Source organism: Sorex araneus, chromosome X (assembly GCF_027595985.1).
Source record: "Sorex araneus isolate mSorAra2 chromosome X, mSorAra2.pri, whole genome shotgun sequence".
NCBI lineage: Eukaryota > Metazoa > Chordata > Mammalia > Eulipotyphla > Soricidae > Sorex > Sorex araneus.
In genome coordinates, this window is record NC_073313.1 from 269,514,648 (window position 1) to 269,540,214 (window position 25,567).

At 61.0% G+C, this 25,567-nt stretch overlaps 1 protein-coding gene across 1 annotated transcript; it reads left to right on the forward strand.

The window, feature by feature from the left end:
• The first annotated feature begins 70 nt into the window (after positions 1–70).
• Positions 71–25,174, forward strand: USP35 (ubiquitin specific peptidase 35). Its single transcript, XM_055119800.1, has 11 exons — positions 71–448; positions 6,571–7,256; positions 7,343–7,475; positions 7,920–8,049; positions 8,150–8,251; positions 9,095–9,253; positions 12,665–12,858; positions 21,910–22,003; positions 22,573–22,679; positions 22,903–24,199; positions 24,291–25,174. The coding sequence occupies exons 2-11, from the start codon at positions 6,581–6,583 to the stop codon at positions 24,459–24,461; spliced, it is 3,063 nt and encodes a 1,020-aa protein (XP_054975775.1). The 5' UTR covers positions 71–448; positions 6,571–6,580; the 3' UTR covers positions 24,462–25,174.
• The last annotated feature ends 393 nt before the right edge of the window (positions 25,175–25,567 follow it).

The window sequence follows — 25,567 nt, forward strand, 5'->3', positions numbered from 1 at the left end:
GTGCCGGCCGAGAACTACATCCCCCAGGATGCACTTTGCGGAGCAGTGCGGGGGGGCAGCCCCCGCCCCGCCTCCACCAGCGCTCGGGCCAGCTGCCCTTAAAGGGGCCGCGGCGGAGTGGCCGTGCGCGGGGTGGACCCTGCTCCGACTCCGCCCTGTTTCCCCGCACTTCGTCCCACCTCACCCCTCCATCCCCGCGTCCTCCCGCGGCCGGGCGGCGGCGGCTGCGCGGCGGGGTCAGGCCGCCTGGGCAGAGGTGTGTGCGCCGCGGACGGCGGTGCTGGACTTTTCCACCGCGCAGCATCCCTGACGTCGGGGACCCGGCGGAGGGCGGCCCCGCTCGGGGTAGCGCAGAGGACTCGCCCTCCCGAGCTCGCCCCAGCGGGGTCTGCGCCAGCTGACCGCCGCCCCCGCGCCGCTCCCAGGCGGGGCTCTCTGGGGGCCGCAGGTAAGCGGCGGGGGGCGTGTGCGCGCCGCGGGGAGCAAGTGTACGCCGGGACCGCGCGCCGGGGTCTAGCGCCCGGGTCCGGGAGGCGGAGGGCAGGATGCATCAGGGGCCTCGCTGTGTGACCTTGGGTGGGTGGCTGACCCTCTCTGGGCCGCAGCCTCCTCCAACGTTTGTGTAAGGAGGCGGTCCCGCCCCACCCCACCCCGCCCCGGTGAGCACAACGCCCCAGGGGTCCTGAAAGTCCGCCCCAGCCGCCGCTGCCCTGGTACCACCAGAAGAAGGGGTGGGGCTAGCTGTGGCCCAGACTGGGGTGGAGTCGCGCCAGGAGGCTGCCGCCACTTGCGGTGCTTCTGCTGCTGCTGGAACATCCTTGAGCAGACACCCCTGCCCCCGCGCCCCGCCCCCCAGGAGCGCCTGGGCAAACCAGAGACCCCGCATATCAGCCAGTGCCTGCCCTGTGGAAAGCCGAGGGGTGGAGGGTGGAGAAACTTGTGCGCGGGTCGCGGTCCCCGCGGGGCTCCAGCCCCACCCCTGCCGCCCACTCAGTGGGAGAGCACTTTTCTTTCATTCCGCCTGTTGGGGGTGGGGGCGGGCGAGCAGGAAGGCCAGACAGAGGGTCTCTGGCGCCAAGGCCCGAGTCCTGGGGGTCGCACCTGCAGGGGACTCGTGTCAGGAGGAGGACAGATGTTGGAGGGCAGTTCAGGGTGTCTGGAGCCGACCCCCCCCAGTCTTTCCCTGGGCCTGGGGTTCCCCGTGGCTTTGGACCCGACCTGGCGAGGACATGTTGCTCTCTCTACCGGTGATTGCTCAAGTCTTTCTGAGAATGGCCACGGCCTCCTTGCCCCTCTCCTGGCTCGTGACCTCTCTAGAATCTTCCTTTCCTGATGCTGATACCCTCGGGGACACAGGCATGCAGGGCTGAGCTGGGCAGAGTCGCCGCCGCCTGTGATCACTTGACGTCTGTTCCGCTAGCCGGGTGCTGGGCTGGCCATGGGGCTCTGCCCGCGCCTCCTTCCTGTCCAAGCAGCCACGGCCTGTGGGGGAGCTGGAGGGGAGCGGGGGCTTGGAGGAGGCTGGGCTTTGGTCATGAAGTACCGGAGACTGGGAGCGGAGGGGACACGCGGCTGGGTGCGGAGGGGTCTGCTCAGTTTGCCCTTCGCCTGGAGAGGGCCTCACGCCCAGGGGTACTGCCCTCCAGGCCCGGTCCCTCTAGATCCGCCACTGGAGGGCCTGGCTGTGTCTCCATTGCCTGGCATCGCCCCAGGGGCTGGCTTAGGGGTCTGGGCTGGGGTTGGGGTGCACTAAGCATGGCCACTGGGCTTTGCCAGGGTGGAGGCGAGAGGCCGGGAGGAGGAAACAGCCTGGGCAGGTGTGGGGCATTGGTCCCCTCTCAGCACTGGGTGATGTGAGGGGCCGGGGTGAGCCAGCGGGACCGGAGGCCTGTCCCTCCAGAGCCGCAGCAGGGAGGGTCCCCGAGACGGCTGTGAAGAGCCCAGTGAAGGAGGTTCATGGTTCTTAGGTTCCTCCGAGTCTCAGAGTACTGTGGGGCCGGCTGGGTGTGGCTGTCACGTCAGAGAAGACTCCGGGCAGGCGGGAGTGGCTGATGGGCTGACGGGTGCCCGCTGGTGTCCTTTCTGGTGCAGTGGCTCAGGGGGTGAAAGAGCACGAGTTCTGCAGTTGGGGGTAGCCCACATGGTCTGAAGCCTGGACTCTCTTCTCGGTGCTCGAGAGGAGGCCGGGACGGGGAGAAGTAGGCCCTGCTCTGGCTGGCTCGGGAGGCTACGCGGAGGGCAGCTGGGGGACGGCAGGGCTGACAGGGGGTCTGAGCTCAGAAAGGGACCCCTGTCCCAGGAATACACTCGGGACTGCCCTCGTGCACAGCGCCCTGTTCACGCATTCATTCACTCACATGTGCATCTGTATCAGAGCCACATTGGGCAGTGCTCAGGATCACATCTGGGCCCCCAGCCATCTCCCTGGCCCTCATTAATTTTTCAAATCAAAATATTGATGCGCCATCAGTGGCTAATAGTATGTGAGCTTCCAGTGTAGAGGTGAAGAGTTGCAGTGCCGTTCCTGCGCTCTCCGTCACCTTTATTGTTCGGGTTCCGAGGCTACACCCGGGGATGCTCAGGGCTTGCTCCTGGCACTGTGCTCAGGGATCACTCCTGGTGTCACCCGAGGGGCTCTCTTGGGACCCTGAGAAGAAGGCCTGGGCTTCCCCAGGGAACCACATTCCCGGCCCCCTCTTCTCATCTCAAAGTAGAAGTCTTTTCCCTTTGGATTTGGGGGCACAATTGGGAGTGCTCAGGGGCTGCTGCCCGATGGTGCTGGGGGTGTGAGGTGCTCCCAGTTGTGCTGAGAGCACCGCCTGGTGCTGGGCATGGAACCTGGGCCGCCGGATGGATGCCCACGTAGACTGTCCAGCAGAGCCTAGAGGTGTGTCCCTTCCCCTGGGAACAAGGCAGGTTCCAGTCCCCCATGAGACCCCCCCTTCCAAGGCACCTCCTCTTCATTTCTTGTGCGGGACTTTGTCCTTTTGTCATTGCTGTTGTTTTATTTTTGTTTGTTTGGCTTGTTTGGTCTGGGGCCACACCCATCCATGCGCAGGGATTACTCCTGGCTCTGTAGGCTCCTGGCAGGGCTCAGGGGCCCCAGGGACATCGGGGATCAATCCTGGGTGAGGGCACGCAAGGCAAAGGCTCTCCCCGCTGTGCCCCAGGGGGACCTGGTCCTGGTCCTGCTCCTCCGTTCTGGCCCAGGGGGTCAAGCCCCTCAGTCCCTTTCTCTCCAAGACAATGGGTTTGTTGGGGACCGTGGTGCTAATCGTCAGGTGGGGGATGGGGACCAGCAGGGCAGGTCTGCTGCTGATGGCTCCAGGGGTCAGAGCCCGCCTGGCTCAGCGCAGAAGCTGCCACTGGCTGCTCCGGCATTCCCAAGTGCGTTATCCTGGGCACCTGCATCCCTGACTAACAGACGGGCATGTGCTGAGGTTCGCTCAAGGTCGCCCTGGAATCAAGCACTCCCCGTTTGTGCCTTGCCGCCGCCTTCCGCAGCCCCAGGTCCCCACCCGCCTGCCCCGCCCTCCTCCCCTGCACACAGCCATTGATCACAGCCGCCTCCCGGGCTGCCACTGACGCACTGTGATTGGAAAGCAGAGGAACGGCCGGCCGGGAGGAGGAGAGGGCTGCAGGGAGACCGCTGTCTCAGGCTCCTCCCGGCCTGCGAGACGCCGGCTGGGGCGCTGTCCACCAGTCTGACCCTGCTGCTGCTTTCATTCTTAGATTCTTGTTTTCATGTATGTTAGCCACACCCACCTGACGGTGCTCGGGGATTCTCCTGGCTCTGCGCTCAGGGGTCACTCCTGGCCTGCGGGGTGTTGGTAGTGCGGGCGCCTTACCCCTGTCTGTCTCTCAGCCGGCGGATGGAAGTTCCTAAGGGAAGGACGTTTGCTTCGTCAGCCCAGCGGGCTGAGCCTCGCCGAGTGCCCTCCGCCGGCTTCCCGAGAAGCAGGCGCCTTCCGGGAGTGGGGAAACTGTCAGTTCGCTGTAAGGAAGCTGCAGCTTTCACTCAGTGACCAGGTGACCGAGGCAGCCAGGCCGGTGTTGGGACCTGGGCCCCCACCCCACAGCCACGACACAGTGCAGTTCCCTTCCAGAGGCTGCAGGTGGGGATCCACCCACCGCCAGGAAGCAAGTCACTGAAATATTATTCCGGGGCCTCCACTTCACATGAAGGTTCTATTTACACAGTATTGCAGTCCACCGAGCGTTCAATAATAGTATTGCATCCTCTGAATAATGTAGCACTGTCGCCCTGTCACCCTGTTGTTCATCAGTTTGCTTGAGCGGGCACCAGTAACATCTCCATTGTGAGACTTGTTACTGTTTTTGGCATATCGAATACGCCATGGATAGCTTGCCAGGCTCTGCCGTGCAGGCGAGATACTCTTGGTAGCTTGCCGGGCTCTCTGAGAGGGACAGAGGATTCGAACCCGGGTCGGTCGCATGCAAGGCAAACGCCCTACCCGCTGTGCTGTCGCTCCAGTCCCCAAATAATGCATCGACCCTAATTTAAAAATCCTTTATTCACGAAAAGCAAAGCCAGTCTCTGAGTCTTCGGCGATTTGTGCTTTGGCTCCCTGCTATCCGGGCGTGTGGCAGCTGCGGGGAACGGAGCCACCCTGGCATGTTCTTGAAACAAGACAGTGACATTTGCAGCAGAGTTCGTCCGCCCTCCGGGAAAGATTTCTCGGGTGCCTGATGCCATGTGACAGCGTTTGACCCAGGGCAGAATCTCTTCCAAAGCCGGGGTCAGCCCTCTGCAGTGAGGAGGGCAGCTACCTCAGCTCTGTTGCCGCCATGTTGGAGCAGCTTTGTGGCCACCCCTGCGTCACACACAGCATCATCATTACACAAGGAGATTCTGTCCCATGGAAACGCTGTCTGTGCTTACCCGGGAGAACCGGCTCGTCCATCTCCACCTCACATGCTGTCGGGGGGGAGCCGTTCCCCTTGCTCCCAGCCACTTTGGATTCTGCCTCCCGTGCTGTTCCCACCTCCAAGCCGTCGAGTTCCCAAACAGCTACACTCGCCACACCCAAGATCACGGATCCCAGGCCACCGAGCGTGAGAAAGTGTGAGATACAGGGGGCGCCAGATGAGCACGTGGTGCTGGGGAGATGACGAGAGCTTTGTCTGGGGCAGTACGGGCTGTGCCCGCCAGCTCTGCCGCACTCACTCTGCTCACTGGGCGCTGCCCGGCAAAGCCAGACCGGGGCACTGCCCCGCGCAGCTCACAGGCGTGTGCGAGAGGCAGCGGCTTCCATAACTAGGTCATTGCACTCAGACACGCAGTCACGGAGCTGTGGGCATGGCCAAGGGCCTGGACAGAGAAGGGACAGTCTCATAGGGCCTGGCACACAATGGGAGTCCCTTCGTATCTGTGGGTCAGGGGCCAAACATTCTGCACCTCGGCAGAGGGAATTTTCCGCCGATCCTCATACAGGCACCAGGTCTGCAGTTGCATTTTCTGGCTGAGCCAGTTTGGGGGCACCTACTGTTGTACGTCGAGCTTATAGCGTGCTGCCTAGTGGGGCTGTACAGACAACCCAGAGTTGACCCTTCCTCCTAGCAGTTGAGAGCCAGCGTGCACTCAGATGTCAAGTGGGTGAGCTTGCCTTGAAGACTTCCAGGAAACTCCCCCAGCCCAGGAGCAGGGAGAGAAAGGCGGGCGCAACTCTCCCCGGAACCAGGCAGCAGTGGCTCAGCACTGTCTACGGAATCTGTTCCACATGCCTCCCGGCGCTAGGGCTGTGCCAGGTGCTGGGAGGACTGCAGAGAACAAAGGTGGCACGGTTTCTGCAGAGCTCCCTGAAAGAGGCTGGCTCCAGGCAGTGCTGTAAAGGCAAAAGAGGACGCTGGGAGATGGTTAGCAAGAGTTTGACACCAACCGGGAGGCCAGGCAAGCACTCCGGGCTGTGTGGCAGGAGAGCAGAATGACCCCGGAGTGAGAGAGGCGGGGGAGGGAGGTAGCTGAGAGGCTTTCTGGTGTGTGTTGTGTGGGCAGGGAACGGTTGGACGCACACAACTGGGTGGTCCCCATGGTCTGGTTGATGCAGGAGCGGGTGGGAACTGATGAAGTCATTCTGAGCCGCAGCCTTGTTCACAGTGAGGACCCGGTGTTTGCGATGGGCGGTGAGGGGACCTGAAGTGCCACTGTGGGTGGGTGACGGAGACTTCCGAAACAGGGTGTTGACAGTGGGAGGGCGCGTGCGCACCGCCCTAGGCGCCGTCCTAGGTGCGTTCGGGGCTCCCACTGGGGGCGGAGCAGGGGGCTGCAGGGCTCCCTTTTGGCCATCTCTCGGAACCCACCCACCCTTCTTTTCTGGATTTAGGATTTCCCCGCCCCCCCTTCCTGCCTCGTATGAGCGGACCTGCCCACGGCTCTGAGCAGTAGCCCCAAGACCCCGCTGGTACCTGCGCTCAGCAGCTGCCAAGGCGCGCGGGGAAGTGGGCAAAGCAGTGCAGAGCTGGGCGGGCGCCGGGACACCCCCCACCCCGCGCCACGCACACCCGCAGAGGCGGGAGCCAGCTGACGCCTCCCCTGTCCCCACCCCGCAGGGCCGCGGCCATGGACAAGATCCTGGAGGCGGTGGTGACGTCGTCGTACCCGGCCAGCGTGAAGCAGGGGCTGGTGCGGCGCGTGCTGGAGGCGGCGGCGCGGCAGCCGCTGGAGCGCGAGCAGTGCCTGGCGCTGCTGGCGCTGGGCGCGCGCCTCTACGTGGGCGGCGCGGACGAGCTGCGGCGCCGCGTGGGCTGCCAGCTGCTGCACGTGGCGGGCCGCCACCACCCGGCCGCCTTCGCCGAGTTCTTCTGCGCGCGCCGCGTGCTGCGCCTGCTGCAGGCCGGCCCGGGGCCCCCCGGCGCGCGCGCGCTGGCCTGCGTGCAGCTGGGCCTGCAGCTGCTGCCCCCCGGGCCCGCGGCCGACGAGTTGGCGGCGCTGCTGCAGCGCGAGGTGCTGCGCGCCGTGTGCGAGCGCCCGGGCCCGGCCGCCTGCGCGCAGCTGGCGCGGCTGCTGGCGCGGCACCCGCAGTGCCTGCCCGACGGCCCGCAGCGCCTGCTCCTCTGCCGCCAGCTGGTGCGCTGCCTCGGCGCCTTCCGCTGCCCGGCCGAGGGCGACGCGGGCGCCGTGGAGTTCCTGGAGCAGGCGCAGCAGGTGAGCGCGCTCCTGGCGCAGCTGTGGCGCTCGCAGCCCGCCGCCGTCCTTCCCTGCCTCCGGGAGCTGTTCGCCGTCATCTCGGCCGCAGGTGCGGGCAGGGCAGGGGCGCGGGGCGGCGGGGGCGGGGCGGGGTGCCCGGGGCCCAGCCCGAACCGTCCCCCACCTGCGTTACAGAGGAGGAGCCCCCGTCCAGCGCCCTGGCCAGTGTGGTGCAACATCTGCCCTTGGAGCTCATGGACAGCGTGGTCCGCAACCTCAGCAACGACGACAGCGTGACCGACTCCCAGATGCTGACGGCCATCAGCAGGTGGCCCGAGGGTCTGGGCGGGGGTGGTCCCGTCCCGCTCCCAGAAGGCCCCTCTGCGTGACCGGGCCTTTCGGGCCGAGTCCGTGAGCCCCGCCTGGGCCAGAGGCAGAGAGCCCGTCCCCGGACGCTGTTGGGCGGGGACCAGCTGAAGGGGCCTGCAGCTTCAGGGGGGTGCTCTGACCCTCCGTGTCCCCCTCTGTAATCGCCGCGGCTAGCAGTGACAGAGGAAGTTGTCAGGGTTTGCTGGGGTGGTGTGGAGGGATAGTACAGTGGGGTTCTGTCCTCAGCCCCGCACAGGGTCCCCCAGCCCTGCCAGGAATGACCCCTGAGCACTGCTGGGGGTGGCCCAAGAACCTAAAAAAAAAAAAAACCGGTGAGCAACCCTGGGGCCGTGGCAGGGATCCGGGCCTGCGGGGCCTGGGTCACAGTCTCTGCACACCCCAGGATGATTGACTGGGTGTCCTGGCCCCTGGGGAAGAACATCGACAAGTGGATCATCGCCCTGCTCAAGGGCCTGGCCTCCGTGAAGAAGTTCAGCATCCTGATCGAGGTGTCGCTGGCCAAAATCGAGAAGGTTGGTGTTGGGGCGGGCTCTCTCCGGCGGGCTTGCCCGGTGGCCTCTTCCGGCGGGGTGGGGCGGGCCTGGGGGCTCCTGCCCGGCTGTTCTCTTACAGGTTTTCTCCAAGCTCTTGTACCCAATCGTCCGGGGAGCCGCCTTGTCTGTCCTCAAGTACATGCTCCTGACCTTCCAGCACTCCCACGAGGCCTTCCACTTGGTGAGGACCCGCGACCCCCACCCACCTGCTCGTCCCAACGCCCCCCGCCTGCCCCCGCCTGGCCAGAGGCTTGGCAGGCTCTCTCTGGGGGTCAAGAATCAGGGCTCAGGGGGCCAAAGCGGTAGTATGGCAGGTAGGGCGCTTGCCTTGCACATGGCCAACCCGGGTTTGATCCCCAGCATCCCATATTGTCTCTGAGTGACCAGGAGTGAGCCCTGAGCACAGAGCCAGCTCTGAGCCCTGGGCTCTGCTCAGTGTGGCCCCCAAACAAAGAGCAATATGAAGCGTAAAGGGTCAGGGCCCAGCGTTACATTTGGGAGTCAGGCACCACGGGGAGTGCAGGTCCTTCCTCTAGCTCCTGGGCTCCTCTCTCTCGGGGGGACCCCTGCGTGTGCTCCCTGCAACATGTCCGCTTTGGTCTCTCCCCACTTCGAAAGAGTTCTTTAGTTAGTAGCCCGACCCTGAGCCCTGGGTCTCAGGACCGGAAGGGAATCGAGACCCACGTTACTCCTCACAGGTAGAGGCCAGGGTCCGTAGCGCCTCCCCCAGCCTGGCGAGAGGGGCAGGCCTGCAGTAATAGCAGCTCCGATCCTTGGGCCACGGTGTGTGCCAGGGACAGTCACGCTCACTCACCCGCTCTCAGAGCCGTCAGGGGACGCTTTCTGGTGTTTGTCTTCAGAGCTCAGGACTCAGGGATCTGACCCTGGGATGGAGCGATGGTCCAGTGGGGAGGGCGCTTGCCTTCAGCACGGCCAGCCGGGGTCAGTCCCCTGAGCCAGGGCTGATCCCTGAGCAGCACCAGGAGCTCCGAGCCCTCCGACCTCACCTGTCTGTTCTCCGCAGCTGCTCCCGCACCTGCCCACCATGGTGGCCTCCCTGCAGCAGGAAGGCTCCTCCTCGGGGAGCAGCTGCCTGGAGCAGCTCTCGGAGCTGGTGCACTGCATGGTGTTCCGCTTCCCCGGCTTCCCCGACCTGTACGCGCCCGTCATGGAGGCCATCAAGGTGAGCCCCGGCCCGCGCGTGCTCCCGGCCACCCCTCCTATCTGGCTGGCTCTCAGCCTCCACGGGCGCCTCCTCTCTAACCACGAGCCCTTCTCTAGTTCCACACCTCGAGCTCTGATGCTTTCTTGAACTGTAGCGCTAGTGCCACCTCCCCCAGGAAGCCTTCCACAATGACTCTCAGTGCCTGCCTGGTCCCACCAGGTGCCCGGGGCCTTCCCTCATGCCCCTTGTCACTTGGTCTCCCTGTGTGGGTCCCCAGCCCCAGCAATGAGGGCGTGAGGCTGGCTGAGTCTCCTCGCCTGGAGCCGTGGGCTAGCGGGTGTGGGCGTCTCTGGTCCCAGTCATGTTTGCGCAGAGCAGTGGCTGAGTGCTGGGACCTCTGCTCTGCCCTGCCAGGGAGGAAGGGCCCCTGGGTGGGGCTGGGCACCAGGATGGGCCTCCAGGTGGGCCGTGCCTTGGCCAGTCGGCGTGTGGTGTCTGCAGATGCGCCCCAGAGACCTGGTGACCCAGGCACAGAAGGCAGGGCAGGGGGGGACGGGGAGGGCAGCCGGGGTGGATGGCACAGGAGGGCAGGGGACACGGGGAGGGCAGGGGACACGGGGAGGCAGGGGACATGGGGAGGGTGGGGGACATGGGAAGGGCAGGGGGCATGGGGAGGCCGGGGGCATGGGGAGGGCAGGCAGGGATGGGTCCCCACTCCTCATCACTTGAGCAGCAGCTGGGGGGTTTGCATCACTTGTGTGTGCATGTGTGTATGTGCACACACGTGTGCTGTGTTTGCCTTTTTGTTTATGCATTGTGTGTATGTATGTGAGTGAATGTGTGAGCATGTGAGTATATGTGAGAGTATGTCTGTGGGGAATTGTATGTGTGAAATGGGTATGTATGAATGATGTGCATGTATGAAGTGTGTGTTTGCATGAGTGTGTGTGATTGTAGGTGCAAGTGGTAGTGTGTGATTGTGTGATTGTGATGAGTGTGTGATCTGTATCTGAGAGTGTGTATGGTGTGTGTGAAAACCTGTGTGAAGGGTATTAGTGTATATATGAGTTTGGCTGGGCATGTATGAGAGTGTATATGAGTGTTTGTGTATGAATGTAACTGTGACAATATATGTGTAGTTGTGTGTATGTTTGTGAATGTTTGTGAATGAGCGTGCATGTGTGTTGTGAGCACGTGCATGTGGTGAACGTGAAATATTTATCTGAGTGTGTATGTGTATGAGAGTGAATGCAAATTGTCTGAGTGTATATGAATGTGTGAGTAAGCATACGTGTGTGAATGTGGGAGTGTGTTGGTGAATGAGTGTGCCTGAGTATATGAATGTGGGGTGTGTTGGTGAATGAGTGTGCCTGAGTGTATGAATGTGGGAGAGTGTTGGTGAGTGAGTGTACCTGAGTGTGTGTGAATGTGGGAGTGTGTTGGTGAATGAGTGTACCTGAGTGTGTGAATGTGGGAGTGTGTTGGTGAATGAGTGTGCCTGAGTATATGAATGTGGGGTGTGTTGGTGAATGAGTGTGCCTGAGTGTATGAATGTGGGAGAGTGTTGGTGAGTGAGTGTACCTGAGTGTGTGTGAATGTGGGAGTGTGTTGGTGAATGAGTGTGCCTGAGTGTATGAATGTGGGAGAGTGTTGGTGAGTGAGTGTACCTGAGTGTGTGAATTGGGAGTGTGTTGTGAGTGTACCTAAGTGTGTGTGAATGTGGGAGTGTGTTGGTGAGTGGGTGTACCTGAGTGTGTGAATGCAGGAGTGTGTTGGTAAGCTGAGTGTACCTGAGTGTGTGTGAATGTGGGAGAGTTGGTGAGTGTGTGTGAATGTGGGAGTGTGTTGGTGAGTGTACCTGAATGTGTGAGTGTGGGAGTGTGTTGCTGAATGAGTGTACTTGAGTGTGTGTGAATGAGGGAGTGTGTTAGTGAGTGGGTGTTCCTGAGTGTATGAATGTGGGGTGTGTTGGTGAGTGGGTATACCTGAGTGTGTGAATGCGGGAGTATGTTGGTGAGTGGATGTACCTGAGTGTGTGAATGCGGGAGTGTGTTGGTGAGTGGGTGGACCTGAGTGTGTGAATGTGGAGTGTGTTGGTGAGTGGGTGTATCTGAGTGTGTGAATGTGGGGTGTGTTGGTGAGTGGGTGGACCTGAGTGTGTGAATGTGGGGTGTGTTGGTGAGTGAGTGTACCTGAGTGTGTGAGTGTGGGGGTGTGTTGATGAGTGTGTGTGAGTGTGGGGTGTGTTGGTGAGTGTACCTGAGTGTGTGAGTGTGGGGTGTGTTGGTGAGTGGGTGGACCTGAGTGTGTGAGTGTGGGCTCCCGGAGGGGAACAGGATCTGGGGCCTGTAGCTGCTCCCGTTGCCCCGGCCCCCGGGTATTGACATTTGCAGAGGTGCCCTGCCGCCCCGCACGCCCCATGCCTGCCCTGCGGGAGGGCCCTGGGGGCCCTTCCAGGGCCGTGCGGTGCTTCCATGCTGGAGGGAGATGGAGCCCTGCACAAGTCTGGGATCTGAGCCGCTCTGCCGAGCCCGGGGGGTGCTGGGGACGGGCCCCTCCTCTGCTGCATGGCTCTGGGTCAGCCGCCGTGGGGCCACGCCCGGCGATGACTGGAGGTTGCTCCTGCTCTGTGCTCAGGGGTCACTCTTGGCAGAGCTCAGGGGCCCACGTGGGGTGCCGGGATCGGAGCGAGTCAGTCCCAGGCGGCTCCCTGCCCGCTGTACTCGCACTTGGCCCCTGAGCTGGTTCTTTCATACGCTCTTTTTTGCGCTGCCGTCTCCCGGGTGCGGGACTAACGCAGCGCGTGCGCTGACCGGCCCTCAGCCCTGACTCCTGGCCTCTCCCTGCACCCACAGAGGGACTCACCCACACACACACGACTCACAGGCAGAAAAGGCCTTTGCACACACGCACCGTGGAAACTGACGGAAGGCGGCCAGGCAGGAACCTGAGGCCCGGTCGGTCAGCTGAGTCGGACACACTTGCCCCAAAGGCAGGGCGAGCACTGAGGGCCGAGCTCCATGGTGAGCTGGCATGATCTCACTAGGTCTCAGCTCCACAGCGGGCCAGTGTGGTTACACTGAGTCAGCCATGGCCTGGGCTCTTCCCAGAACACACAGGCTGTTGGGTTGCTGCCTCCATGTCGCCAGAACCTTCTTTTCTCTTCAGATTTCTCATCTGTAAAATCAGGAGTTTTACCACCCTCTTTAGGCTGTGGCTAGACCACGGGTCCTGTAGGAGGCCCACAGGTCAAGAGGAGAATGGAGACCAAGTCTAAAGGCAGACGGCCGTTCCCTCATGTCTCTGGGACGTGGATGAGGCAAGCGCCCTTGGGCTGTAGTCCAGGAAGGCTTCTCAGAAGAGGTGACATCTTTTTTTTAGCACTGACCCTGCTGTGCGTCCATCTCTTGTTGCATGCTGCTTCCTCAGGACCTCCACATTCCCAGCGAGGAGCGCATCAAACAGCTGCTGGGACAGGACGCCTGGACCTCACAGAAGAGTGAGCTGGCCGGCTTCTATCCCCGACTCATGGCCAAGTCAGACACGGGCAAGACAGGCCTCATCAACCTGGGCAATACCTGCTTCGTGAACAGCGTCCTGCAGGCCTTGTTCATGGCTTCCGAGTAGGTGCTGCGCGGGGTTCCCCCCTGCCTGGGGTTGGGCCTGGCTAGGCTGGGCAGGGGGCTGGGTTTGCCTGTGGTCCCCGGGCATTGCCACATGCTTATACCAGGGTGGGAACCAGAGACAGGGCTTGGGATTGCCCTGGCCGGGCATGGGTTGACATCACGCACTTTCCTCCTGGAATCCACGGTGCCTGGGCGGGGTCTTCCAAGTGGGAGCCCCACGCCTCACACTGGGGTTCGCCCCTTCCCCCACAGCACAGGGCAGGTCTCAGCTTCGGGCACTGGCACTGGTGCTCCCCAGAGCGCCCTCTGGAGTGACCCCTAAGCGCTGAACTGGATGCATCCCTGGGCACTGCCCCAAGCCAAAACAGACCCAAGCAAGAGAATTCTTACTGCCAGCGGTTACCCGTCCAGCGCGGGGCCTGTCTGGAACCCCCTGCGGGCCAGAGCGAGAGCACGGGAGGGAGGGCACTTGCCTTTGCCTGTACGCAACCCGGGTTCCATCCCTGGCATCTCATGTGGTTCCCGAGCCCAGCCAGGAGTGATTCCTGAGTGCAGAGCCACAAGTAAGCCCTGAGCATTGCCGGGTATGACTCCAAGGCCCCCAGAAAAGAAAATAGAAAAAAAGATAAATAATAAAGCTTCGTTTCCGTCATGCTGTTGGATACCTCAGGGTTTCCAAGGAGACTGCTTGAAGGGCTGTGCACATTTATTAAATTTATTTTTTAATTTCTTTTATTTTATAAAGCACTGCACAATATTTGGTTACATTTAATATTCAAACTCCAATCTCACCACCATTACACCTTCCCACCACCATATTTTGGGCGTTTCCATCCCACACCCCAGTCCCTGCCCAAAGCAGAACCAAAGTAATATAATATTTCCCTCTAAGGTTGGTTGCCTCCTACTTGGAGTCCCATCAGATGTGGTGTGGTACTCCTGCAGTGTGGGTAGGCCGTGTCCTTTGCAGTGTGGGTAGGCCGTGCCCTATGCAGTGTGGGAAGGCCGTGCCCTATGCAGTGTGGGTAGGCCTTGCCCCATGCAGTGTGGGTAGGCCGTGCCCCATGCAGTGTGGGTAGGCCGTGCCCTGTGCAGTGCGGGTAGGCCGTGCCCCGTGCAGTGTGGGTGGGCCGTGCCCCGTGCAGTGCGGGTAGGCCGTGCCCTGTGCAGTGCGGGTAGGCCGTGCCCTTTGCAGTGCGGGTAGGCCGTGCCCTGTGCAGTGTGGGTGGGCCGTGCCCCGTGCAGTGTGGGTGGGCCGTGCCCCGTGCAGTGTGGGTGGGCCGTGCCCCGTGCAGTGTGGGTGGGCCGTGCCCCGTGCAGTGCGGGTAGGCCGTGCCCTGTGCAGTGCGGGTAGGCCGTGCCCTTTGCAGTGCGGGTAGGCCGTGCCCCGTGCAGTGTGGGTAGACCGTGCCCTGTGCAGTGTGGGTAGGCCGTGCCCTGTGCAGTGTGGGTAGGCCGTGCCCTGTGCGGTGTGGGTAGGCCGTGCCCTGTGCGGTGTGGGTAGGCCGTGCCCTGTGCGGTGTGGGTAGGCCGTGCCCTGTGCGGTGTGGGTGGGCCGTGCCCTGTGCAGTGTGGGTAGGCCATGCCCTGTGCAGTGTGGGTGGGCCGTGCCCTGTGCAGTGCTGCATTTGTGGCCGCGCAGTCCAGGAGAAGATTCCCTCGAAGGTGAGGCTTGGCCTGAGCGTGTGGAGAGAGCCGTGAGCATGGCGGTGGTTGACTTCTGGAGGTTTTCGGCTGCTGGGCCTGGGTCCCTTGGGGCGGGGAGGGGTCTCACGCACCCGCCTCTGAGGCGCCCTGAATGAAACAGCCTGGCGTGGGGTCCGGTGGCATGCTTATGGCGCCCGTCAGCACATTTAGCGCTGTGGGAGACTTAGGTTTGGTTCCCAGCACTGCCTGGTTCCCCAAAGCCTCTGGGAACTCCCTCCTCCTCGACCCCCTCGGCACCGGGTGTGGCCCCCAGACCAAACCAGATCGACACTGAAACCAAATCTGTGTTGGAACATACTCTAGGAACTGCCTCGCCCGTTTTGAATTGGCCAGTTCACTGGGATCGTGTCTGCTGTATGGCCATCCCTCAGAGCCTGACCTCAGAGCCCTCTTTGACCTGTAAACTGGACACTCCGATTGTTCTGCTCTTCCCTGACCTCCGGCAGCCCCGGTCTCCCCATCTCTCCATCCCCAGGCTCTCTCGTGAGTGGGCTCAGAGAGCGTTTGCCTCTGCGTAGTGGCTGACGCCCCTCTCTGTCCTCAGACGCCTCTGCACGGTAGCGTTTAAAGCACCCCCCCCCCCCTTTGACTAGTTTTTGGAGCACACCCACCTGGGAGCAGGGCTTGACTCGTGGTAGGGTGCGAGGCATCAGACCCCGTGTGTGAGTTGCCGGGCATCAGACCCCGGAGGGCTGTGTGCGCGCCAGGAGCTGCCCCACTCCCTGCCGTGCTGGCCCCGCTGTGGAGCTTTATCAGGGAATCCGGGCCACACAGGCTCCGTGCTGGCCTCTGGAAGGGAGAGTTTCCGAGGAATCCGGGGAAAGCAGCTTCTTCGTTCCTTGTGGGAACGGCAGAGTGTGGTCGCACAAACCCCCAACACGGCGTGTCTCTCGGCGACACTCACCCCGTGGGGACCCCGCCTGGCCAGGGCCTGCTGCTGCTGAGGATGTGTGAGGGGCCCATGTTCTTGTCTGTCCCGCAGTTGGTGACTCTCAGCCTCTTGGCACTGGGTGTATACGAATCTGGGATCTGGGTGTATACGAATGTCTCATTGGTTCCTGATTCTATTCTCTTTATTTTTTGCGGGGGTGGCGGTGCTCTTTCGCTATGGGTTGGGGCTCCGTGGTGCCTTTGGAGGCCTGGGGGATAATACAGGTGTTTGGTGGCACAAACCTGGGCACTCTAGGGCCCCTGAGCACTGTGGGGGTAGGCGGGGGTCCTCCGAGTGGCCCGAGCAGCCTCCCACCCTCAGGATTAAACTTGCTGGCCTGGTTAGCCAAGGGTCACTGGAATGATCCTGACCCCTGAGTGCCCCCCCCGAGCCCCTGGCAAATGCCCCCTTATTTATTTATTTATTTATTTATTTATTTATAAATTCTTTTATTAATTCACCATGTGGAAAGTTACAAAGCGTTCAGGTTAAAGTCTCAGTTATACAATGCTCAAACACCCATCCCTTCACCAATGCATATATTCCACCACCAAGAATCACGATATACCTCCCCCCTTCCCCCCACCTCCCCAGCCCCCCACCCCGCATGTGTAACTGGTAAATTTCACTTTTACTTTCACTTTACTTTGATTACATTCAATATTTAAACAAAAAAAATTCACTATTATTGATTTGGAGTTTCTCCCCCCTAAAGTCGATCTGCTGAAAAGAAAGCATTTGGTAATTTGTTTTCCATTGCTGAGAATGAAGAGATATGAGGTCAGGAGGCCACACTAGCAGCAGCATGGTTTTGGATTTCTGTATTTTGGTAACTAAGTCCAGAAAAATGTCTGCCAGGAATCGCAACATTGTAAGCTTGTACCTCTCAGCAAATGCCCCTTTAGATGGCTCTGGGCAGTGCCGTTTTCCTTCATTGGCCTTCGTGTCTCTGCAGTGGCATCTTTGTGGCCTCAGGTAAGTCACCTACCTTCATTTTCTTCACCATCACTGTCACTGTTGTCCTGTTGCTCATCGATTTGCTCGAGCGGGCACCAGTAACATCTCCATTGCTGTTACTGTGTTTGGCATATCGAATACACCACAGGGAGCGTGCCAGGCTCTGCCGTGCGGGCGAGATACTCTCGGTAGCTTGCCGGGCTCTCTGAGAGGGACTGAGGAATCAAACCCGGGTCAGCCGCATGCAAAGCGAATGCCCTACCGCTGTGCTATCACTCCAGCCCACTTTCATTTTCTTAAAAATAAATTTTCTTTTTTGGAGCAGAGAGCACAGGAGGTAAAGCACTTGCCTTGCATGTGGCTGGCTGCAGTGACCACGTTCCCCTGGTTCTGGTCCCTGGCACCACGTCCCCAAGCAGTGCCAGGGCTCTCTCCTGAGCACTGAGCCAGGAGCAGGCGCTGAGCACTTGAAGATGTGCCCCCTCTTTTTCACCCCCTGAGGTTTTTTCTTGTTCTTGAATTTGGAAACTATTCCTCTGTTTTTCTTGGTCATTTTTCTTGATTCTGTGCTGGTTTTGTTGTTGTTGTTGTTGTTGTTGTTGTTGTTGTTGTTGCTTTTTGGGTCACACCCGGCGATGCACAGGGGTTCCTCCTGGCTCTGCACTCAGGAATTACTCCTGGCAGTGCTCAGGGGACCATATGGGATGCTGGGAATCGAACCCGGGTCGGCCGCGTGCAAGGCAAACGACCTACCCGCTGTGCCATCGCTCCAGCCCTGTGTTGTTGTTTTTAATGTAATAAATATTCACCTTTTCTGATGTGATGTAGGTAGTGACCTGGTCTGGAAGAATCTGTTCAACCAAGCTCTACTTTTTGTTTTTTGTTGTTGTTTGGGGCTGGAGCGATAGCACAGTGGGTAGGTGCTTGCCTTGCACGCGGCTGACCCAGGCTCAATTTCTCTGTCCCTCTTAAAGTGCCTGGCAAGCTACTGAGAGTATCCCGCCCCCACGGCAGAGCCTGGCAAGCTCCCCATGGCGTATTCGATATGCCAAAAACAGTAACAACAAGTCTCACAATGGAGACGCTACTGGTGTCCACTCGAGCAAATCAATGAGCAATGGAATGAAGTGACAGTGACAGTTGTTGTTTGGTTTGGTTTGGGGCCAAGTTCTCGGGCTTTCTCCTGGCTCTGAACTCAGGAATCACTCCTGGTGGTGCTTGGGGAGGGCAGGGGGAACCATATGGGATATGGAGAATCCAGCCCTGCTTGGCTACATGCCAGGTAGTGCCCTAACCACTGTACTGTCACTCTGGCCCCCCATGCTCTAGTTTTCAGCTCTCTCCAACCTTGGGGTGATCCAATTAGCCGACTATGTTACTATTATTAGGTTTTGGGGACAGACCTGGTGGTGCTCAGGGACCGTTCTTGGTGCTTCTTGGTGGCGGGGTGAGGGGTGCGCATAACCCAGGCTGGCCGAGTACAGAGTGTCTGCCCAGCCCGAGCCCCCTTTGTTCTTCGCGGTGCCAGTAGCTGAGGGTGTGCTGGGAGCTGTCAGTGTTCCCACCTGTTTCCAGCTAGTGGAAGCCCTCAGCACAGTGCTCGCGGTGCAGGAGGCTGCCACTGTCCAGGGGAGTGGAGGGGCAGGGCTTCTGCCCCGAACCTGGCAGCTGCTGGTGATGCTTGGCCCGTCGGGAATTGTCTCCTTGTTTTCTCCCATCCTCATGAGCCCGTGAGAACAAGTTCTGCTGGCCAGAGCTAAGGCATCTTCTGGGTCACAGCCACGAGACCAGAGGCCTGGACATGTGCACTGGACATCCATGACCTGGCATGTGTGGAGAACAAGCCACAAGCTCGAGTAGTCCCTGCAGGTCACCACTGACTCTGCAGAGGATTTTTTTTTGGCTGGAACAATAGCACAGAGGTAGGGTGTTTGCCTTGCATGCAGCCGACCCGGGTTTGATTCCTCTGTCCCTCTCGGAGAGCCTGGCAAGTTACCGAGACTATCTCGCCTGCATGGCAGAGCCTGGCAAGCTCCCCGTGGCATATTTAATATGCAAAAAACAGTAACAACAAGTCTCCTCCTTCCTTCCTCCTCCTCCTTCCTTCTTCCTCTCTCCTCCTCCTCCTCCTCTTCTCCTCCTCCTCCTTTTCTTCTTCTTCTTCTTCTTCTTCTTCTTCTTCTTCTTCTTCTTCTTCTTCTTCTTCTTCTTCTTCTTCTTCTTCTTCTTCTTCTTCTTCTTCTTCTTCTTCTTCTTCTTTTTCTTCTTCCTCCTCCTCCTCCTCCTCTTCTTTTTCTTCTTCTTCCTCTTCCTCCTCCTCCTCCTTTCTTCTTCTCTCTTCTTTTGGGCATTGTGATTTAGCAGTGACTTAAATGTTATCAGGTATATCCCCTTACCCACTTTTAACACTCAGTTCTTGTCCAGCACAATCGTTTCCAACTATTATTGTCATACTGGTTCCTTCTCTGACTTACCTACCCTCCCCTTCTCCCCCCTCCACTGCCTGGTTTATTTTTATTTTATTTTCTCATTCATCAATTCATATTTGTATTTTGCAGTCATGGTGTTTGGTTTTGTTATTATTTTGATTTTGTTCTTTTAAAAAAAAAAAAAACTCCTGGTTCTGTGCTCAGGGATCACTCCTGGTGGGACTTGGGCTGCCAGGGATCCAACATGGGTCGGCCATGTGCACGACAAGTGCCCTACTAGATGGACTGTTGCTCTGGCCCCTCATTATAAAGCTTATCGATCCTGCTTGCTCAGATCTGCCTTTGACTCCTGTAGAGATGTTTGTTGCGCTTCTTGCTTTTGCAGCTCCAGGTTTCCTTTGGCCCCACCCACGTTTCTGTCCCTTTGTGGATCGCTGCTTTGCTCACACACAGTTGGTGTCACTTGCAACGCATCTTCCGTTAGTCTGTGAGCACATTTGAAACCATTCTGTTAAATCCTTTTATGAGGTACCTGCCACTTCTCAGGGGCAACATTCTTGAACTCTCTTTTTCCTACAAATGGGTCAGACTTTCTTGTTGCTTTGTATGTCTGATGCTTTTGTTGTTGATGATGACTATATATTTGAGTGTTAAAGAATTTGTATGTATAAGTATTGGGGGGCTAATTGGGGCCACACCTGGCTGTGCTCAGGGCTTACGCCCCTGGCTCTGCACTCGGGGTCATTCCTCATGGGCTTTGGGGGCCAGATGTGGCAGTGCTGGGGATTGAACCCAAGGCCAGCTCCGGCCCTGCTCTCCTGTCTCTCTGCCCCTGATGTAGGGCATCTCTTCATGTGCCTATTCGCCTTCTGTGTTGTTTCCCTGGCGAGGCGCCTCTCAGGCGCTTGGCACAGGGGCCGGAGAGGTAGAACAGCGGGCAGGGTGCTTGCCTTGCTTGCAGCCGACTGGGGGTTTGATCCCCAGCACCCCCTGTGCTCCCTGAGCCCCACCTGGAGTGATCCGGACTGCAGAGCCAGCAGTGGGGCTGGCTTATACACTGGCTACAGCCAGTGTGGCACAACAACAACAACAACAACAACAACAACAACAACAACTAAAAGGTGTTTGGCACTTTTCCTTTCAGTTGGTTTTTTGAAGGGGGTTTGGTTGCATTGTTTTTTCTGGGGGGGGGATTACATCCAGCTGTGCTCAGGGGTCACTGCTGGTGGGCTTAGGGGACCACATGGAATGCCGGGGATTAAACCTGATCTGGCCGTGTGAGGGGCAAGCGCCTTACCTGCTGTACCACTGCTCCAGCCACGGTTTGGCTGTTTTAAAAGCTGTATCTTTGCAAATATTTTCTCTGTCTGTGGCTTGTCTTCCAATTCTCCTCTGTCTCTCGGGGAGCGGGTGTTTTTAACATTAATGAAATCAGCATTTATTAATCCTACTACAAGCAAGTCTTTGGTGTTGCATTTAGAAGGTCATCTCCACCCAATGTCCATCGCCATCTGTCCCCATCCACCTCCCATTGGCTTCCTTTTGTGTTGTTGTTCTTTTGGGGGTCACAGCTAGGTGCCAGGTGTTCATTATTCCTGGCATTGTACTGAGGGATCACTCTTGGCGGTGCTCGGGGGACCATATGGGATGCCAAGGATCAAACATGGGTTTGCCACATGCAGGGCAAATACCTTACCTGCAGTACTGGCTCTCCAGTCTCTCCGTTAGCTTCTAACAGTTTTGCAGTTCTGTGCTTTGCATTCAGTTCTGTGAGCCATCTTTCAGGTCTTTTGTTTACGTTTTGTGACCACACCTGGCTGTGCTCAGGGCTTACTCCTAGCTCTCTGCTCAGGGATCACTCCTGGTGGTGCTCGGGGAACTATATGGGGTGCTGGGGATTGAACCCAGGTTGGGCATGTGCAAGGCAAACACCCTACCTGCTGCCCTATCTCACCAGCCCCCATCTTTCAGTTTTCATGAAAGGTGTAAGTTGCCTCAATTGACTTTTTCATATGTGGGTAGACACTTCTAGCAGGTGTCCTCATTTTTTTGAGGCCGGGGGTATTGGTTTTGGGCCACACCTGGTGGGATTCAGGGGCGATTCTGGCTCTGTGCTCAAAAGTGCCCTCTGGTGGTGCCTGAGGTGTAGTGCAGGGGATCGAACTGGAGTTGGCAGGTTGCAAGGCGACACCTTACCCTTTGATTTATCTCACTGCTGGGATTACTCCCAACTCTGTGCTCAGGGATCATTCCTGGCAGGACTCAGGGAACTATATGGGGTGCTGAGGATGGGACCCCAGTTGGCCACATGCAAGGCAAGTCGTTCCCTGGGGGCTCTGCTCTCCCTCCAGACCCTGGGCGTCTTCTTAGGAAGTCCCAGGGAGAGGGACCTTTGAGTCTGGCTGGCTGGGACTCCTTGGTACTGTCTGGTGCAGCCTCACTGTCCTGACCCCTGCCTGCTCCCTCCAGAGCCAGCCTAGGTCTGACAGGCCTGCCAGGCTCATGGTCCCAGTAATCCCGCCGCCAGCGGCTGGCTCAGACTCTCCAGGTGCAACCTGGGCTTGGCCTTCCTGCAGGGGGCCGCCTTGGCCAGTGCTCGGGGCGCAGAGAGCCCATATCTGCCTGCCCGGAGCTGTTGAGGGGGACAGGAGCAGAGTGGGGGCATCAGCTTCCTCTCCCTGCACTGCACCCCTCTTCCCACAGTCCCCTCTGTGGGTCGGAGGTCAGAGTGGCTGGAGGGCTAAGGTGGGAGCGGCTGTTCCCCAGGGGGCGGGGAGGGGGTGTGAGTGGGGCTGACAGGCTGCAGCCAGAGAGGCACAGGCTGGGACCCAGATGGAGACAGGCCGGCCAGCCCTCCTCTGAGAGCCAGAGAGACCCCCGTGGCCCGTGGCTGTCTGGACCAGGCTCACTCTCTGCCCCTGGCCTCTGGCCCGGACTGGAGCCGGAAGCACTGAGTCTGCCTGCCGTGGAGGGAGGTGGAGGCTGGGTGTCCCGGGCTCACCCCAGTGCTCCTTTGTCCGGAAGCTTCCGCCACTGTGTGCTCCGCTTGACCGAGAACAACTCGCAGCCGCTGATGACTAAACTGCAGTGGCTCTTTGCCTTCCTGGAGCACAGCCAGGTGAGTGCCAAGGGCCAGGTCCTGCTGCCACCCCTTCCCCTCTGGCCGGGGCACTTGGGGATGGGCCATGCTCTGTCCCTGCCCTGTCCTGTGTGTGTTGGGGGGAGGAGGGCATCCCGTCCTGGGGGTCAGTTCCCCACCCCGTCCTTGGGACCAGGCCCCACGCGGGGATGAGGAAGCAGCATTCCTGGCCCCCCCCTGTCCCCACCACTGGGGAAGCTGCACACACAGGTGACAAGGGTGATGGGGGGGGGCAGGGGCTGAGTCACAGGAGGAGCACCACCGCGGCACTGGGTGCTTGAACACAGTGGCCACTGAGCGTCTGGGAGGGGACAGTGGTAAAGGAGAGGGTGCCTGAGGCCCACAGCTCAGGGGGCTGCTGGCCACCGTGGCCCCAGCGCCGTGCCCTAGGCCGTGTGTTGGTGTGGGGCGGGCACAGAAAGCTGGGGACAGGAAGCCTTCGGTAGGGGGTCGCGGGGGTGGGGGCAGAGCAGTCCTCTCCAGGGCAGTGCTGCCCTGCCTCCCGTGCTGCTGACCGCCTGTCCCTGCCTGTGCCCGCCTGCCCGCAGCGGCCAGCCATTTCTCCAGAGAACTTCCTTTCTGCGTCCTGGACCCCCTGGTTCAGTCCCGGCACCCAGCAGGACTGCTCTGAGTACCTCAAGTACCTGCTGGATCGGTGAGGAGGGCCTGGGGTTCCCCCTAGGGGTCTGGCCTGAAGGGTGGGGGAGGCCCCATGTGGCTGGCGTGTGCAGCATCCATGCGGAAGGGTCGAGAAGGGGGCTGCTTGGAGGCTGGTGCAGTGGGAGGGCGGCTTGGGGCCTGTGCACGTGCATGGACACATGTATGTGGTGTGCGTGTGACTTGTGGACACCCTCTGCGCCCGCTCCGCCCCCGCCCAGGCTGCACGAGGAGGAGAAGACCGGGGCCAGGATCTGCCAAAAGCTCAAGCAGTGCAGCTCCCCGGGCCCGCCGGAGGAGCCCCCACCCCCCACTTCCACGTCTGTGGAGAGGATGTTTGGGGGCAAGATCGTGACAAGGATCCGCTGCCTGCGCTGCCTCAACGTCTCCTCCCGGGAGGAGGACTTCACGGACCTGTCTCTCGCCTTCCCCCCGCCCGAGCGCGGCCCCCGCCGCCGCCGCCTGGGCTCCGCCGTGCTCCGTGCGCCCGAGCTCGGGGCCCAGGACCTTCCGACGATGGCAGCGCCACGGCAGCGGAAACACTGCATCACCGGAGACGCGCCCCCCAGCCTCCTGGACCTTCAGGGCCTGGGCCGGGGGGAACCTGGGGGGCAGAGCCGCTGCGAGAGGGAGGCAAGGGAGGAGCCCGCGGAAGGGCGGGAGGAGGGGGAGGAGCAGGAGCAGGAGAAGGAGGAGCAGGAGCAGAAGGAGGAGGAGGAGGAGGAGGAAGAGGAGGAGGAGGAGGAGCAGAAGGGGGAAGAGAAGCAGAAGGCGGAAGAGGAGAAAGAGAAGGAGGAGCAGGTGCAGGAGAAGGAGGTGCAGGAGGAGAAGGAGGCCGCGCGGGGGGAGCCGGGGGAGGCGCGCGCTGAGCCCGCGCCCGCGCCCGCGCCCGCGCCCGCGCCCCCCGCGGCCCCCGACGGCCCCCGCTCCGTGCTGGACCTGCTCAACTACTTCCTGTGCCCCGAGCGGCTGACGGCCGAGAACCGCTACTTCTGCGAGCCGTGCGCGTCGCTGCAGGACGCCGAGCGCGCCGTGGAGCTGAGCCGCGGGCCGCGCTACCTCATCCTCACGCTGCTGCGCTTCGCCTTCGACCTGCGCACGCGGCGGCGCCGCAAGATCCTGGACGACGTGGCGCTGCCGCTGCTGCTGCGCCTGCCGCTGGCGGGGGGCGGCGCGCGCGCCTACGACCTGTGCAGCGTGGTGGTGCACTCGGGGCTGTCCTCCGAGAGCGGCCACTACTACTGCTACGCGCGCGACGGCGCGCCCCGGCCCGCGCCCCAGTGGTACCTGTTCAACGACACGCGCGTGTCCTTCTCCTCCTTCGAGTCGGTCAGCAACGTCACCTCCTTCTTCCCCAAGGACACGGCCTACGTGCTCCTCTACCGCCAGCGGCCCCCCGACGGCGGCGGCGGCGGCGACAGCGACGCCGAGCCCAGCGCGCCCAGGCCCCGCGCCGAGCCCGCGCTGCACCGGGACCTGATGGAGGCCATCTCCAGAGACAACGCCCTGTACCTGCAGGTGAGCCGCCGCCTCCTGGGTGCGTGGGGTGCGGGGAGGGGCAGCGCCCCCCGTGACGCCGCGCTCCCCCCCGCCCCCCGTGCCATCCCAGGAGCAGGAGCAGGAGGCGCGCAGCCGGGCGGCCCACATCACCGCGCCGCCCTCCCCGCCGCCCTGGGGCCGGGGCTCCGACGAGGATGAGGATGAGGACGAGGGCCCCCCGGGGGGCTGCAACCCTGCGGGGGGCGGTGGCAGCGGAGACTTCCACAGACTGGTCTTCTAGAGGACCGCGTGCGCCGAGACGCCCGCACCCACAAGACCCATCGACTCTGACCCCGTGCCCGCGCGTGCGCGTGCGCCCCTGGAGACGATGAGGACCCGGGAGGGGGCAGCGGGCAGCATCAACCCTCCGAAGACCACCTCGCAGCCCCCTTGGCCGGCGAGGCCCTTGGGCACCGCGAAGGACGCCGTGCCCCACTGCTAGCTTGGTACCCGGGACGGGTCAGGCGCAGCTGACCGAGCCCGAAAGGCATGTCGGTGGGAAGCAGCTTCACAGGAGGGAGACGAGACCCCCTGTCCTGCATCCTCCCTCAGCATCCTCCTCGCGGCCATGCGGAGGGCGGGGCAGCCCGTACGTGGGGGACCCTGCACCCCTCAAGAGCAATGTGCAACCCTCCTCAGTGGGTACCCTGTGCCCTGCCTGCCCTCCCCCCCGCCCCCCGCAGCATTGCGCGCCCCTCCCAGCGGGGACCCTGCGCCCCGCCCCGCCTCAGTGCCTGACATGCTCCTTGCACCCCCTCTGGTGAGCGAGGGCCACCGCAGACTGTTCTTGAGAAGCCAGGGCCTGTCCGTCCTGAGGAAGCTGCTGGTTCAGCACCACGGGGGGCTTCAGCCCTGGCTGGGGGCGCCCTGACCTCAGTGTGCCTGGCACCGCGGGGCCCCTTCGAGAGGGAGCCGAAACCCAGGTTTCCGGTAGAAATAAACGTAGTTCTCAAAGCTGGGCCACGTGGTTCTTCCCACCCACTCTGAGCTCCTGGGCCTTCATGAGGGCCAGGTCCTGAATGCAGGTGCCCCCAGCTGTGCTGGGGGAGTGGCCGAGGGTATGGCAGCTTCTGTTCTGAGAGGGGCGCCTGCCCACTGGTTCTCTTGGAGCCCCCGGCAGAGGGTGTCAGTCCTGGGTAACCCAGGGCTCCTTTCCACCAGCCCTGACGCCTTAGGGAGAGCAGAGGCGCCGGTGGGCTAGAGAGTGGGGCTTGGGCCTGGGGGCCAGGTCCTCCCTGCTGGTGGATGGCCGGGACAGTCACCCCCGAATCCATCCCCCCATCCCCAGCATCAGAACTGTTTCCCTCTGAGATGTCAATCTTCTCATTTCTCACCAGGAGCATGCAA

Excerpts from the sequence above, each read along its gene's own strand:
- USP35 (XM_055119800.1), top strand. The coding sequence starts at position 6,581 with ATGGACAAGATCCTGGAGGCGGTGGTGACGTCGTCGTACCCGGCCAGC. Across the intron at positions 8,050-8,149 it reads CGCTGGCCAAAATCGAGAAG|GTTTTCTCCAAGCTCTTGTA; the intron begins GTTGGTGTTGGG and ends GTTCTCTTACAG. Across the intron at positions 22,680-22,902 it reads CTCAAGTACCTGCTGGATCG|GCTGCACGAGGAGGAGAAGA; the intron begins GTGAGGAGGGCC and ends GCCCCCGCCCAG.